General features: G+C 38.4%; 1 protein-coding gene across 12 annotated transcripts in view; it reads left to right on the plus strand.

Annotated features, from left to right (window-relative positions):
• The window catches only part of ADD3 (adducin 3), a 126,567-nt gene that overhangs the window by 95,787 nt on the left and 13,884 nt on the right, over positions 1-16,896 (plus strand). For all 12 annotated transcript variants that reach the window (XM_038009551.2, XM_007964062.3, XM_038009553.2 and 9 more), the window contains 6 exons: positions 9,417-9,555; positions 12,917-13,068; positions 13,990-14,070; positions 15,195-15,344; positions 15,829-15,972; positions 16,084-16,182. In XM_038009551.2, the coding sequence (XP_037865479.2) occupies positions 9,417-9,555; positions 12,917-13,068; positions 13,990-14,070; positions 15,195-15,344; positions 15,829-15,972; positions 16,084-16,182 (765 nt within the window). The remainder of the gene's footprint in view (positions 1-9,416; positions 9,556-12,916; positions 13,069-13,989; positions 14,071-15,194; positions 15,345-15,828; positions 15,973-16,083; positions 16,183-16,896) is intronic.

The raw sequence follows: 16,896 nt of genomic DNA on the forward strand, positions 1-16,896 counted from the left end.
CTTGGCTAATGAATTTAAAATCTTCTTTGTGAAAGACTTAGGAAAGTGTATACATTTTGTCTTCCTGCCATATTTTAGGACAGTGGTTTTTAAGTTTCTTTTAATGCAACAGAAACTTCACCAAGAGAAATGGTGCTTGGTGGCTTGTGTTAGTTATCTACTGCTAAAATAACAGATTATTCCAGAATTTAGCAGCTTAAAACAAGCATTCATTATCTCACCATTTCTGTGGGTCAGAAGTTTAGGAGCAGTTTAGCTGGCTTAAGTTCTCTGATGAAGTTGCAGTCAATATGTTAGCCAGGGCTGCTGTCATTTGAAGGCTTTACTGGGGCTGGAGTATCCACTCTGAAGATGGATCACTCACATGCTGTTGGCAAAAGACCACCATTCCTTGCCACGTGGACCTTTTCTAAAGCTGCTTGAGTGTTCTTCCCCAGAGCAAGGATCCAAGAGAGAGCAGCCTGCAGTGCTGCTTTAGAACTAATCTCAGACATCACACACTATCACTTCTACCATATTTATTAGTTAGAAGTGAGTCATTTAATTCTCCCTATGCTCCAGGGGAGAGAAATTAAGCTCCATCTTTTGAGGAGAGAATTGTCTACTCTCTGGTTACTATTTAGAGGCAGGGTCTTACTCTGTTGCTCAGGCTAGTGCACAGTGGCTGTTAACAGGCACAATCATAGCACACAAAATCCTGTGCTCAAGCGATCCTCTTGCCTCACTCAGCCTCTTGAGTAGCTGGGACTACAGGTATGTGCCACCATGCCTGGCAGGTCACAATTTATTTTAAAGGAGCTGCAGTCCTTCCGCTACAATTTATTTTTCTTCCTCCTACATGCAAAATACACTCATCTGCTTCTAGCACCTCCTAAAAAGTCTTAACCACTCCAACATTAGCTTGAATCTAGAATCTCATCTAAATGTGGTCCAGCTGCAGATGATCCTCCTCAGGGTGTAGAACCTTAAGTACAGGTCCTGTCAATCTATTGATCTGTGAAATAAAGATTCATGTTATCTGCTCCCCAGTGGCAGGAGAGGGCATAAGATAGCTGCAATAGACATTCCTCTTCAAAAAGGAGAAAATTGGGAGATACAAAGGAGTCACTGGTCCAAAGCAATTGTAAATCCATCTGGACAAATGTTTGGAAGTTTTTTGATTAGGACTCAGTCCTGCTGTTTATCAGGACTGAACCTCCCTGGTGCTTGGCTCTGACCACTAGGTTCTTGGTTCCACTGTCTAAATCATCCTCCTTTTTCTTGAAAGGTAGCCTGTGTTTGCCACTTTGTGTTTTTCTTAATCTGCTTTCTTCTTACAGAAGTTTTAGGGGTCCAAAGGCCCCTTTTCCTTTTATACTGTCTTTGTTCCTTTCAGCCCAAGCTTACAGTGTTTCTGCTGATATAATTCTTTTAAAAATTTTGTGAGTCTCCTGTAAATATTGGGATTCACTCTGTTAGACAAAATCCATAACCAATAAAGATTAAAATCAGATTTTACTAATTCATGTTTGTAAGCGACAAATTTGTACACCTTCTATTTAAAATTCTCGGTTAATTTAGGTAGAAGGGAAATCAGGAGAGAAATTAATAAAAGCAAAGTATAATACTTTTTTATTAAACGCTTACTATGTGCCAAGCACCTATTATGTGTCTTTAATCCTCAAAGCAATTCAGTTAAAGAAGTATTAAGATGCCTAGGTTACAGATGCGTAAACTGAAACTTAGAGACATTAAATAACTTGCTGAAGTTTTATAGCTTAGTTAAATGATGTGGTCAGAATTTAAACTCCAAAGCTCACACCTGTAATCACTAGGCTGTACAACTTATAGCATTCAATGACAACAAATTCTGCCTATATGTTTTTATATCATCTTATCTTCAAAGCCTGATGCTCAAGTTAATTCAACACAACCTAGAAGAGTTTATAATCACAAGACATTTTGGTGTAAATGTAAATTTGGATGACAAAAATCACCCCTTTTTGCCTTGAGCTGAGAAAATAACAATTTTTCTTATTCTGGCCCTCAGGTATTACTTATTTCTAGGAATTTCACAACCTTTTTATCATATTTAAATTTTTTAATAAAATATTTATCTTAGAAATCAAATACCACTTGGTAAATTAATTTGGCTTGAAATTTTGTTGCAGTAGAGAAAATCCACAAGTTCTCTGTGTCCGCTGTACTCGTATATAACGTCTGTGGAGACCTTAAGTTATAATTTATCCCCTTTTCTCAAAATGAAGTGTCCAGGACAAACTCTTGGAATTAAGTGATGCCTTTTCAAAGTTAAAGAAGCATGTAAGTTGAAAAACTAAGCAATAGCACATTGAACACAAGAGATAGTTATTAAATTCTGAATGCATGCATAAACGGATAGTGAATAGCTGGGTGGGCTTTGAAACATTAAACATTTGAATATTGTCCAACAGTCTCCTACTGAACTTGACTGCTTAATAAGGAAAACAGTTGCTGGGCTTCGTAAGCCTTACCACCATGAGAAGCAGTTTAGACTGGTTGACACAAATGTGCAGTGTTATTCTGAAAAATAACAGGAGTGTATGTGGTGGTAGCCTGGGCACATGACATACTAATAGTTTTTAATAACAGGGCAATGCATACTGCTGCAAGCTTATTTTGGTGCAAGGAGAAACGTCAAAGCCATATACATTTTAGGATATCACTGGAAGTAAGGCCTGAGTGTTAACAGTGTTCCTTAATTCAAATAATTGGTCAAAAGTCACCATGATCTGTGGTCAGTTGAGAAGTTTAAGATGCAAATATTCTTTATTTACATTTCTGTTGTACACAGCTTCAAGAAAAATATTCTAACCTTTAACTTCATGTTAATTAAGAATTAGATATAGGAGAAAGACCATCCAGAAGAAAATATAGTTTGTTTTTTCTCCTTTCAGCAGGGTCAGTGGTATTCTATTTCCAAATGAGTACATTTCTTAATGGAGAAATTCTAACTAAGTTTGTTATGCTCCTAATTCTGCTTTAGGAGAGCTCTAATAACATAATTATAGGGTGCCTTGGGAGCAGCAAATCTGTAAATCTTTTTTTTTTTTTTTTTTTTTTTTTTTTAACTTTTTGCCCCAATTTTCCTCTCTAGTAATTTTGAGGTAAAACATCCAGATGTGGATATTTAAAATTCATCTCTGATGTCTCCAATATTTATCAGTGTTATTATCTGAGTGTAAGTTAGACATTACTGATAAATCAGCCAACATGGAGTTTTTTTGTTTTTTTTAACATTAATTGAAATAATTTTATCAGGTGAGGTTTTCTTAAAAACTCAAATTGGTTCTCTTTTCTGTGACTTAAATATTTTATCTCCTGCCACTTTCTCCTGAAAGTTCTGACCGGATACAGAGCCTTAAAATGTGACACCTCAAGTGAATTCTACTTTTGGATTATAGTATTCCGGAATATATGAGTACTTAAAGTGTATTCTTAGCCTACATGAATCTTAAATCTCTGAATATTTGACATTTTTAGAAGTTCATTTTTGTCCATACTTTATTAATTCAAAGTTTATAGCCTCACTCCCTCGACATTGATAGATATATAAAATAAAAGGGTGTGAGATTCAGATAAGGCTTTTAAGGCACCCTGTCTCTAACTTAAACATTTTGCTTTTCACCTAGTGATTTTTTTCCCATACTTTTTGGACCTGTGTTTGAAGAGCTGTTCAAACTATAATGTTCTGGGGGCAAATTAAGTTTTCGAGTAGAATTTTGTTTGAGTTGAAGAATTAAATGGCTTTTTAAAAGTTTATAACATTCAATGATGATGAATTTCTTATTTAAAGAAAATAAATCTTACCTAGTAGATTATGGGCAGGCCTAATTACACAGGAAGGATTTCTCATTCAAGTAATAGACTGATAAGACTGTTTTCTAGCTAATAACCTATGAAATGGATCTTTGCTACCGTAACTGAGTCCAGATTGAGATCAAATTCTTCACTTTCTTTGTATCTAGGAAAATGAAAAGAAACTCTAACTTAGTATTAATTGAGCACTGAACTACCCACTCAGGGAGAATCTAGAAATGTGAAAGACACAGTTTCAGTCCTCAGATAATATGGTATAGCAGAGTAGGAAAATAGTTAAACAATCACAGTCATACAATAGGTACCCTAAGTATAGTATGGGGAAACATTCACAGTGAAGTGCAGAAGAGAAGAAATACAGAGATTCCTCCTAACTTGGATGATTAGGTAACTTAAAGGAGAAGGTAGCATTTATGATGTGTTGAATAAAGGAAAGAATTCATTAGGAAGAACAGTGGAAGTCAGTACTTCCATTGGACGAAGGAGATCCAGCAGGGCTCGAGAAGTGCAAGTTGCGATCAGAGAATGCTGCATGAACCTCATAGGCTAAAGCATGAGGTAGTAATGGTGAAAAAATTACATAGCAGCAGACTATGGAAATTTTGCAGTACCAAGCCATTTTGACTTAGGTTAGGAGTCGGTACATTTTCTCGTCATTGCGCATTTTGTTTACACAATTTTTTAATGAAAGTGTTTGTTTTGGATCTGGGTTCAAATTTTGCTTTGCCTACCACTTACTAGCTATGTGACATTAGGAAGCTCACTGAACTTCAGCTTCAGTTTCCTTGTTGGTAAAATGGGGAAAATACCTCACACGGTTGTGACAATTAAAATAAGAGCATGCAGTATAGCATGTAGCACCTAGTAGGCAACTATTTTTTGGAAATTATGTATTTATTGCTAATTTGAAGTACGTTATGCTTTTGTGGCAACACTTTGAAGATTTTAATTCCTTAGACTATATTTTGGTTTTTGAAGGTCTTGAATCTGTCACCCTGATGGCATTCTGGTTTATTCATCTTCACAAAATTTAACAACTACCACTACCTCCTCTTCTATGCTCTTCTGTATCTGAGAAAGAAGACATAGTTTATGGCATGGTTTTGTGTATATGTTGTTTGATCTTCTAACCCAACTCTTCTTTAGTGGAAACTCCAGGGAACTGTTGGCTAATCTGACAAGCACAGTATGTGGCCTCACCACTATGATTAGAAATTAAGTTTCTCATTATGCTTTGATGAATTCTTAGCTACAAGAGGGCAAGTACTTAACCTGGTATTCCAGGATCACCATAATCTGCCACTATATATATGTATTTTTGCTTTATCTACCATTGCAATCTAATGCTGTAATCTAGCCTAAGAGGTTTACTCAACATTTCAGATCACAACATGCTTGCTACCTTATTAGTTTTATTTGGTTTCAGAGATACAACCCAACTCTGATTAAAATTAGGAAAAGATCCTGTGCCCAGTTGAGGGTTCCAGATTTGAATCTTTATTCCATTTACTTATTAGCTTTGTAACCTCAAGCAAGTCATTGCCTATCTCAGGGCTTTGTGGTGAGACTCAAATGAATCAACTATAAAGGATTACTAACATTGAACTTTAGTAAAAATATGATTACCCATCTCAAAGATTAATAAAATTTTTATCTTAGTATTTTAATGAAAGCTCAATAAATTTACTGATAAATTTTAAAAATCAGCTGAAATTAGTAATTATATTAGTCATTTTTTATATTAGTCTTATATTAATAATTTTTACACTTACTGTTTTAAGACTTAGGTAATTATCTGAACAATATTTCAGAAACATTTGAAACATGTAAAAATGAGTTATAAATGTTCATGACAACATATTAAACCTGTTTTGCACTGGAAGAATTCTTATCTGTTGAAGCACTGTGAACTGTAAACAAGGCTGGGGAGATTTCATATACTTTGAAAATTGTTTTTTTTTTTTAACCTGTACTGTGTAGAAGCTATTCATCAGCTTTGAAGGAGACATTCGTATTTTCCCTCTTATTTTTAATTTGATTTCAGAAGGGCTTATACGTGCCTCTGTGACACCATAGCTATCCCAAAGGTTTTAGAATGGTACTCACATATTGTGGGATATATGGTAATGAAGAAAGCATTTCACTAATGTAAAAAGAGCATTGGACTTGTGTCCTTGCCTCTCTCATTTACTAGCTGTATGTCCATGAACAAGTTTTCAACCTTTCTTTTTTAACTTTCTTATACCACCCAGTAGAAATTTCTCACCAGTTTCATAAATAGTTGTGATTCTCTTGAGCACTTGGTTATGTGTGTTTTTTTTTTTAATCTAAAAACCATTGTGAATCAGTACACTGAGCAGGCTGTCTTAATTTGTGTTGGCTGCCAGAGTTGAGATAAAATTTGTTCTATCTCTAGCAAATGCATACAATTTTATGGCATTCACTTTGTATCTTAACCTCATTCCTGGCTCCATCTACCCTCCTTATGCTTATTCTCTCTTCAGCTTTATTTTTCTTACCTATATGTATTTTTGTAGCATTTTAATCTATAGAAGTTGCCTTAAATTTTTCCTGGAAGAAAGGTGCAAGACATTTAATAAAATAGATAATGCCTACTTTTCAAAGCTATTGTAATATATGTAATGAGTGATACACATAGTAGGTATCATTAATTTTGGGTTTTTAAAACTGAATCAAAGAATATTGGTTATAACTACTTTGAACTGAGAAAAATTTAAATAGTTTAGTTCTGAAGGGAAGATAGAGTTCCAGAAGAGCAGACTGGCCTGTTGCCATGTGTCCAGAAGTTTTCTGTACTTTAAAGATAAATGAGGATATCTGGAAGATTTTTTTCCTTTCAGCCTTAAGCATGGTAAAATAGTTACGTTACTTATCTGTATGAAGGTGTCCATCTATCTTGTATACAGCTCTCAGCCATCTTATCTTCACAGGGTCTTGGATGAACAAGAAAACTCCCTAATGGAGTTTTCTGATAAATGAAGTATGTCTTTGTAGAGGATATTTTACAGGACAGTTTTTCTGATTTAAATTGTATATTTAAATGAACTAGATACAGTCAGTAGAACCAGATGTTTTTCAACTTATGTGAATGATTTATACTTAACAAGCCTTGAATTTGTAAAAAGAAAAGCCATATTTAACTTGCGTAAACTGCTCCATGAACTTAGGATTCAAATGTGGTCACAATGAGTATTTTTAAAAATTAATCACTCAAATATCCACTTGCCTTATTAGCAGAAAGTACACCATCTTTCTCTTGGAATTTCTGCTTTTCTTTGAATTCTTCCAGAACTTTAGTGACTTACACTGACTAGGTTCATCAGTGGCCTCCATATCCAAGATGGGTGTGGGTCGTGTATCCATGCATCTGTATATATGTATGTGAGGGAGACACACTAGAGTCTGTTCAGCCCACCACTGCCATTGTACTTCCCTTCCCCATGATAGAATGTTGAAAACCAGTCTTAAACTGTTCAACAGGAGCTATAGGTTCACTGTTGACCCAGATGCTTGTGCAGGCCACCACAGTGCATCAGGGAAGGATCTTCCTGTGCTAAGCTCAGTTAGGATGTTCCATGGTCCCTTATGGTTGAGCACCCAATATTACAACTATTAGCACCCAGTTCTTAGAGTTCACATCATGGAAACCTCTCAATTATTGTTCTAAGTGCACTGCAAACACTGAATCAGAACTGGTCCTAACATCTACCACCTCATACCTTTAGAACCACATTTCCCCTTACCACCATGAGTTCCTATGCTATTATTTTTTTTAAAAAAGTTCCTGGCGGAACATGGTGGCTCACATCTGTAATCCCACCACTTTGGGCAGCCAAGACGGGTGGATCACTTGAGGACAGGAGTTTGAGACCAACCTCACCAACATGGTGAAACCCCATCTCTACTAAAAATACAAAAATTAGCCAGGCATGGTGGTGCACACCTATAATCCCAGCTACTTGGGAGGCTGAGGTAGAAGAATCACTTGAACCCAGGAGGTGGAGGTTGCAGTGAGCTGAGATTATGCCACTGCACTCCAATCTGGGCAACAGAGCGAGGGAAAAAAAAAAGTTTCCTAGACCTCTGGGAAACTCTCTCAGAAAGGCTCCATCTAAGCAGAGACTCCAGGAGATTTTATTCCTACCCTCATGAGGCAGACCACTGTCAGTGACTCAAGAGATTCACTCTTCTAAAGGAGGTTTTTTGATTTATCTCCCAGGTATTCATACCTACCCTTCTTGGAGGTAGCGATTCCAGAATAATTTTCTGCCTTCTCCCTCTTAGGCAAAGTGAGGGAAATGGAACTTAATTTCTGGCAGGGCATCCTGCTACATAAGTAGCTGATCTCAAATGGAAGAGCAAGGGTTAAGTGACTTAGGTTGCAAGAGCCTTCATCTTTAAAATGAAATAGACATGAGCAAGAGAACAAATGACAAACTTATTAAAATAAGTGTCAGTTGGGTTTGATGGAAAGTCAGAACCAACTATTTGTGATGCGAAGGACTGGGAGAAGTTTCAGATGATGAACCATATTAGTAACTTGAGGATTACTGGAATAGGGGCATTCTCTTAATGTTCAGGATTTTGATCCATATAAATACTGTTTCTGCCACTACCTCACCCCAACCCACCCCCAAAAAGATACAGAACTCCAGAATAGGAACATATGGAACCCAAAGTTCCATTAAAAAACTGCCATGTATCACAGTGTTGCAGAAGAGTAATTAGAACTCAACTCTTATTAATTTGTTTTCAGAGTTTATGGAGCTAAGGAATTGCCATGGAAATCATAAAATAGAAATGATGATTTAGTATGTCTCAGTGAAAACTTTTGCCATTGAGTCACTCTGTATTCAAAGTTGTGCCCCATTCACATGGGGACCCGGCCCTTTTTTTTTTTTTTTTTTTTTGAGGCGGAGTTTTGCTCTCATTGCCCAGGCTGGAGTGCAATGGCACGATCTCGGCTCACTGCATGCCTCCTCCTCCCAAGTTCAAGCTATTCTCCTGCCTCAGCCTCCCAAGTAGCTGGGATTACAGGCATGCACCAGCATGCCTGGCTAATTTTGTATTTTTAGTAGAGACGGGTTTCTCCATGTTGGTCAGGCTGGTCTCCAATTCCCGACCTCAGGTGATCCGCCTGCCTCGGCCTCCCAAAGTGCTGGGATTACAGGCGTGAGCCACCGTGCCCGGCTGGGGACTCTGTCTCAGGTAAGCAAGGAGTGGGTCACCGTTTTTTACAGCAGTTTCTTGGTGCTTGAATTGTATATTAATAAGAGGAGTTGTATCTGTGCCTGTCTAGTATAGATACTACAATATCTCATTTTCTTTGACATTAAGAATGCCTAGTGGTTCCCCCCCTTAAAGCAAGCTTCTTGCTGCTTCTTCCAATGCTTTGGTTTTACTGTTTTGTGTTTTATATTTGTTTTTAAATAGTACAGGTAAAAGCTATTCAGAAGAGGAATGGGGGAAAAGATTGATTGTATCGGAGCAAGTTACTTTTGGGCCATTCTGCTGCAAGTGAGATGTGCTTGCTCAGTTGTTATTTTTGTGTATTACAGGCCTTTCGGGAAGACTTGGAATGCCTTATTCAAGAACAGATGAAGAAAGGCCACAACCCAACTGGATTACTAGCATTACAACAGATTGCAGATTACATCATGGCCAATTCTTTCTCGGGTTTTTCTTCACCTCCCCTCAGTATGTCAGTTTTGCAGAGTTTTAAACATTATAATTTTACTTCCACTTTGGAACAGTGTACATCTCTAGCAACATATTCTGCTCAGGTTCAGTTCTTAAGTTTATAACATCTAGTACTTAGACTAACATAGTGTTAGAACCTCCTACCTTTTCATATCATCCAGGCATTTACTACACTTTATACAGATTATAAGATGATATAAGACATGGTCTGCACTGGGGCCTGTGGCCTGTGTCAGTAGTCCCAGCCACATGGGAGGCTGAGGTGGGAGAAATGCTTGAGCCCAGGAGTTCGAGACCAGCCTAGCAACAAAGTGAAAACTTTGTCTCTATTTTTGTTTGTTGTTGTTGTTGTTGTTCGTGTTTGTTTGTTTGTTTTGAGACAAGAGTCTTGCTCTGTCACCTAGGTTGGAATACAGTGGCCTGATCTCGGCTCACTGCAACCTCTGCCTCCCAGGCTCAAGTGATTCTCCTGCCTCAGCCTCCTGAATAGCTGGCATACAGGTGCATGCCACCATGCCTGGCTAATTTTTTGTATTTTTAGTAGAGATGGGGTTTCACCATGTTGGTCAGGCTGGTCGTGAACTCCTGACCTTGTGATCCGCCCACCTCAGCCTCCCAAAGTGCTGCGATTACAGGCATGAGCCACTGCACCAGGCTGAGCTTGTCTCTGTTTTCTAAAATAATCTGATTTTAATGTGGCTGGATATAAATCATATCACAGTTGGATTTGGAAGTTTGGGTTTTATTCCTAACTTTGATGGGAAGCCATTTTAAGCAGAAGGATGATTTTAAAAGACCACTATATTTTCTGTGAAGAATGAACTTGGGGATTTCATAGTACTATTAACAAAAATAGAATAGTCCAGAGTTGGAGATCTAGTTTGGCTTGGGAAATGGAGGAAGTTCAACTTTGGGCATGCTCCATTTGCATTGCCAAGACATTGCAGCAATTGGAAATGCAGTCAGCTTAGGAGAAACATGTGGCAAATAGACATAGAGAAGTAGTACTCAAAGCGTGGACATTGATTAAATAATCATACAAGAGGGTATGGGCTGACAAAAGATTCCAAAGAGAAAACCTCAAAAGCTCAAAGAGGAAGACTAGTCAGAGAAGACAGAAATAGTAAAAGAAGCTGCCCTGCAAGTGTCCTGGATTCCATGGCGGGAACAAGGAGCTACAGGAGACCTTGGCCTGCTGACTGGAATGTGCAAAGGCACGGCAGGAGGAAAGCCGTGTGCCACTGTTCGGAGGTCAGGAAATAGCAACCAGTTGCCTGAAATACTTAACGTTGTGTTGTGAAAAGCGGAAGTTAAAGTTGGAAAGTTACGGGGAGAGTAGGAGACAGGTTAATGACTGACTCTAAAATTTTGTCAGAAATTATACTATTTTGTATGGCTTATATATTAAAACTATTCAAATTACTTCAAAACATCTCAAAATTAAAAGGTTTTACATTGAAATATTCTCTTTAAAAGTTCTTGCTCATATTCTCAGGTTAAAAGCAGTGCTTTGGAAAACTCAATGGCTTTATGCATAATGAATTTACAAAGAAAGCGGCTACAGTCAAGGACAAGAATGAGGCTTATTGCAGGGCATGAGTTAAGGGCTGAACTCAAGTGTGGACAACGAGGGACCTTATGAAGAAAACAGTCATGAAATGTGGTGGCAAATTATATATGGTAACCCGGGAGAGGTTAAGCGGTAGAGGTTACTTAGAGTTTGAGCCTACAGGAATGGTAATATCAATATTAGAAGCAAAGTAAGGAGAAGAGAGAAGGTAAGAAAAACCAGGAGAGAGAAGATAAAATAACCTTTAGACCCTTTTAATTTTGATGTTATTGTGTTGTAGGCAGTAAGAAATGGCAGGCTAGGCTGGGCATGGTGGCTCATGCCTATAATCCTAGCACTTTGGGAGGCCAAGGCAGGAGGATCACTGGAGGCCAGGAGTTCAAGACCAGCCTGGGCAACATAGTGAGACCCTGTCTCCACTAAAAAATTAAAAAATTAGCCAGGTATGGCAGCGTGCCCTGTAGTCGTAGCTACTCAGGAGGCTGAGGTGGAAGGATTGCTTGAGCCTAGGAGTTCAAGGCTGCAGTGAACCATGATCACACCACTGCACTGCAGCCCGGGGGACAGAGCGAGACCCTGCCTCTTAAAAAAAAAAAAAAAAAAAAAAAAAAAAAAAAAAAAAAAAAAAAGGCTGGGGCCAGGCACAGTGGCCTAGGCCTATAATCCCACCACTTTGGGAGGCCAAGGCGGGTGGATCATCTATCATCTGAGGTCAGGAGTTCGAGACCACCCTGACCAACAAGGAAAAACCCCATCTCTACTAAACCTACTAAATTAGCTGGGCATGGTGACATATGCCTGTAATCCCAGCTACTCAGGAGACTGAGGCAGGAGAATCGCTTTGAACCCGGGAGGCAGAGGTTGCGGTGAACTGAGGTCGCGCCATTGCACTCCAGCCTGGATAACAAGGGCAAAACTCCATCTCAAAAAAAAAAAAAAAAAAAGGCTGGAAAATGGGGAGGAGGAGCTGATCAGAACTAAAGACCAGGGAGTGAGTCGTCTACACAAAAATAACAGTAGGGAGGCTCAAGAGTCTGTAATGTTTTTGCAGGGAAATGTAAAATGAGAAAGAACATAGTGGAGGACTGAGCTTTGGGAAAGAGCCACAGTTGGGCAAAGGGAACAGATGAACTTGGAGAAAAGCAGGTGGACAAGGAACAAGAGATCTGAGATAGTATCACATGGGCCTGGAGAAGAGTTCTAGGAATGAGGCAGTGTAAATTGTGTTAAGCTGTAAAAAGGTCAAGGAGAATGAAGACTGAGCAAAAGTTGAACTTGGTAACAGTTGAACTTGGCAATTAGATCATTAGAGACCTTCAAGATCTTCAGTAGGACAGAAATCATACTACTATTTGCATGCATTATTTTCCATCTCAATTTTTTTTGTGTGTTTGAATAAAAGTCAAGAGAGATAATAGAAAAGTAGCTTTCTGTTGAGGTCTTTTCATCATAAAACTAGCAATAACCTCAGTATTTAACAGTTTTACCCTTGGAGATATATGTAACAATTTTTCCCCAGTGGTGTGAGCCTTTGATATAGTCACTCCTTAGCAAGCACTAGATGAAGCAACTTTTACTAAGCAGTCAAAGATAGCTGATACTAATTTTTACTCTCAGTGTACCTCTCTGAAGGAGAATAAGCTAATAAAATATTGTATGGGCTGATAAATTTCAGATTGTTATATACAAGGCTGGGATACTCCCAGATGCAGGCTACTTCCTGGCATCTAATTTCCAGGTAAGGGATTGCATGACTTGTATCTCTCTCCACATTTTTTGCTTTTTTAGGTCTTGGCATGGTCACACCTATCAATGACCTTCCTGGTGCAGATACATCCTCATATGTGAAGGGAGAAAAACTTACTCGCTGTAAACTTGCCAGCCTGTACAGACTTGTAGACTTGTTTGGATGGGCACACCTGGCAAATACCTATATCTCAGTGAGTTCTTCAGCTTTCAATTCCTTTTTGAAAAAATTCCAACTAGCAGGCAACTATACTTTTCTTACCTTTACCTGGAAGTCCAGTTTTCAGACTTATTCTCTAAACCTAGTATGCTAGATCGCAGCCAAAGACTGATTTAAACCTTATTCCCAAGGGAGAGGCTACAGTTCCCCCACCTTTCTTCTCCCCTTACTATCTGTGTTGTTCCTTTGGTTCAGACCAAGTGTAGAATCTATCCAGGAAGAAATTCTTCTGTCAAAATTGTCCCTCTCCATGATAATTATGTCTGAGCATCAGTGGATCAGTGGCTTTATAAGCATTTGAGTCAAGGAAGATAGAGGAGGTCAGGGAAATTTCCTCCCTGGTCTTTATTTTTTAAATATATTCTTTCCATTCATCATATTTTTATTTTGCCACACTTGGAAAAAGATGCTATTTGGAAGCAAAAGAGTATTAAAATACTGTACAATGGAAATGGTATAGATGCAGTCCACAAAGAACCTTTCTTCCTTTCCACCTTCCATCTTTATTTTAATTCCTTCCTAGGAAGAGATACTGTTTGCTTTCCTTTGCCCATTTTGCCTTAACTTCCAAGTTATAAATTAAGGTTATAATCATTGCCATATTGGCTTGAATAATATTAGCATTTATTTTCCATGAACATAGCTGACCCTAAATAATCTTAGAGCCCCAAAATAGCACTTTTATAAGTCCAGTAAATAAGAAATTAAAGTCAGAATTTTTAAGCAAGTACTTGAGGAAAATTTTAGGAGTTTCATGTTGTAGACCTTTAATTTTTGCTTTGTTGGGTTCTTTTTTTCCTGATCTCTCACAATTAGTCATTGTAAATATAGTCATGTTTCCACTGCAAAATATAGACCACTTCATAGTAATTCCCTGTTGTTGTTTTTTTTCCAGGTAAGAATAAGTAAGGAGCAAGACCACATTATAATAATTCCCAGAGGCCTTTCTTTTTCTGAAGCTACAGCCTCCAATTTGGTACAATTTTCCATTCCTGTGTTGCTTTTTCTGAGCTTTCTTCTGCTTTTCTGACAGTTTTTAGCTTTTAATACAGGACAGAATAAGAAGGTATGGATGGAAAAACATTTACTAGTGAACAGTGAAGGGAATTTGAGCTATGTTGTTTTAAAGAAAAGTTTTAGAGAGTAGTGTAATTGAAGAGACTAATAAATGAGTTGGTCTTACCAGTTGTCTATGTTTTGAAGGGAATCTTGATTTTTTTTTCCGCCCTATACACTCAGAAATTTGTCTTAAAAAAAAACACACACACACGGCCAGGCGCGGTGGCTCACGCCTGTAATCCCAGCACTTTGGGAGGCTGAGGCAGGTGGATCACAATGTCAGGAGTTCAAGACCAGTCTGGCCAACATGGTGAAACTCCATTTCTACTAAAGATAGAAAAAATTAGCTGGGTGTGGTGGCACACACCTGTAATCCCAGCTACTCGGGAGGCTGAGGCAGGAGAATCGCTTGAACCCATGAGGCAGAGGATGCAGTGAGCCAAGAACACACCGTTGGACTCCAGCCTGGGCGACAGGGCGAGACTCCATCTTAAACACACACACACACACACACACACACACACACAATGTTCATAGCTAGATTTAAACAAAGTTCAGTTGGTAAGAATATAGGATCTGACCTTCTTAATATTTTATCTTTTCCATGATTGTACTCCTAGCCACTGTCACCAGCTTACAGAGTGACAGGAGCTACCTTGGTTCTGGGTGCTTGCTGTAATGTTAGCAAATAGAAGTTTTCTAGCCAACTCTATACATGCCAGACTTGTTCAGACCTCCAATGAAGAGCTTAAGTTTCTCAGTTTCTTGGAAACTACTTCTTGCCAAGTACTAAGTTTTGTTGCACCTGTTTTATAAATAAAGTTTTACGGGAACAAAGCTGTACCTGCTAACTTACAGATTGTTTATGGCTGCTTTTGTACTGCAACTGCAGATTTGAATAATTGCAGCAGAGGCCCACGAAGTCCAAAATGTTTACTATCTGGCCGTTTACAAAAAGGTTTGCTACCCCCGGTTTAGCTTGTGAAACACAAACTTTGATACATATGTACCAGTTAAATATGTTTTTCTGATTTTTTCCAGGTAAAAGTCAATATAATAGGAGAAGTGGTTGACCAGGGAAGTATCAATTTGAAAATTGACCATACAGGATTCAGTCCCCATGCTGCAATCTATTCAACACGTCCTGATGTTAAGTGTGTGATACACATCCATACCCTTGCAACAGCAGCTGTAAGTCAATGAAAGGCCAAAACTGACAGTGACTCTGGAAGATGTATTATTTTTGTGGCTTTCTCAACAGGATGCTTTACTATCTGCTTTTCAAAATCATATTTGATATAATAATCTGCATAACCAGAAAGTGAAAGGCCCTTGGGACCAAATGCTACCATTCTAGGAAACAACTGGAAAAATAGCATTTGGATTTTAAAACTAACCAGTTTGAAAATTGGGTCATTGAGTTTTTTAGAGCAAAACTTCTTTCATAATATTTGACACAGCATTTAAGTTGAGTTGTATTCTCTAAGTCCTGTGTGTGTGTGTGTGTGTGTGTGTGTAAGAAACAAAGTGGGAAGTGAATAAAGTGGAAAGTGGGCTGCAATGGTGAACACAGTGAATAGGCCAGTGCTTTCCTGACCTGACCAGACAATCAGGTTCCTATGAAAATGTATGTAGTAACGAAATGTGTTATCTTGGTATGGGCCAAACCAAATAGGTATCCTCCATGAAATGTGGGATCCTTCCCATTTCTCAAGAGTCTCTTATTCTGGGAGATGTTGCCTATTATGACTACCAAGGGTCACTTGAAGAACAGGAGGAGAGAATTCAGCTGCAGAAAGTTCTGGGGCCAAGTTGTAAGGTATGTCATAGAGTTTGTCTAAAGAGCTATTTTTGTTGCTGCTGCTGTTGATGAAAACAGTGTGAGCTATGCCAGTTATTTCAAGTGATTGCTGTGGGCATTCTATTTTAGGTGCTGGTACTCAGGAATCATGGTGTGGTTGCACTTGGAGAAACAATTGAGGAGGCTTTTCATTATATTTTTAATGTGCAGCTAGCCTGTGAGATTCAGGTAGGAAACATTATTCCCCGTTTTTAATTCTTTGTTGTTTGCTTGTTTAGTTGGATTTTGTGTGCTTATTTCCAAATACGTATTAGTTAGTGGCTTTTTGTCTTTTAAGAGAAGTTCTGCTCTACTTATGTAGAGAGGGTTGTCAACTCAGTTACCTCTTGAATTGAAAATAGAAGTAAAGGAAATTAAAATTTTCTCACACTCAATCTAAGGGTCTCATAAACATCATTATCCCTACAATCCTGCTTTTTAAGTTAGTACAATTGTATATTTCTCTGTTTTCACCCTCTAGTGATGGTGCTAATTAAGAAAGAAAAACAGCTGCAAATCAAGAATCAAATGTGTTGTGGTCACTTTTGTAAAAAGTTTAACTAGGGCCAGAAGTTTTATGAAATTGCAGTTTTCAACACTTCCACAACCTCATTATGATGAGAGGTTGGATATTTATTAACCACTTTTTTCATCAGAGATGCTGAATGTATTTAAAGGCCCTAATTTTCTCTAAATCAAGCAGATTTGGCCGGGCGTGGTGGCTCACACCTGTAATCCCAGCACTTTGGGAGGCCAAGGCGGGTGGATCACCTTAGGTCAGTAGTTCGAGACCAGCCTGACCAACATGGAGAAACCCCATCTCTACTAAAATACAAAATTAGCAGGTGCCTATAATCCCAGCCACTCGGGAGGCAGAGGTTGCAGTGAGCTGAGATCGCGCCA

Source organism: Chlorocebus sabaeus, chromosome 9, assembly GCF_047675955.1.
Source record: "Chlorocebus sabaeus isolate Y175 chromosome 9, mChlSab1.0.hap1, whole genome shotgun sequence".
NCBI classification, from domain to species: domain Eukaryota; kingdom Metazoa; phylum Chordata; class Mammalia; order Primates; family Cercopithecidae; genus Chlorocebus; species Chlorocebus sabaeus.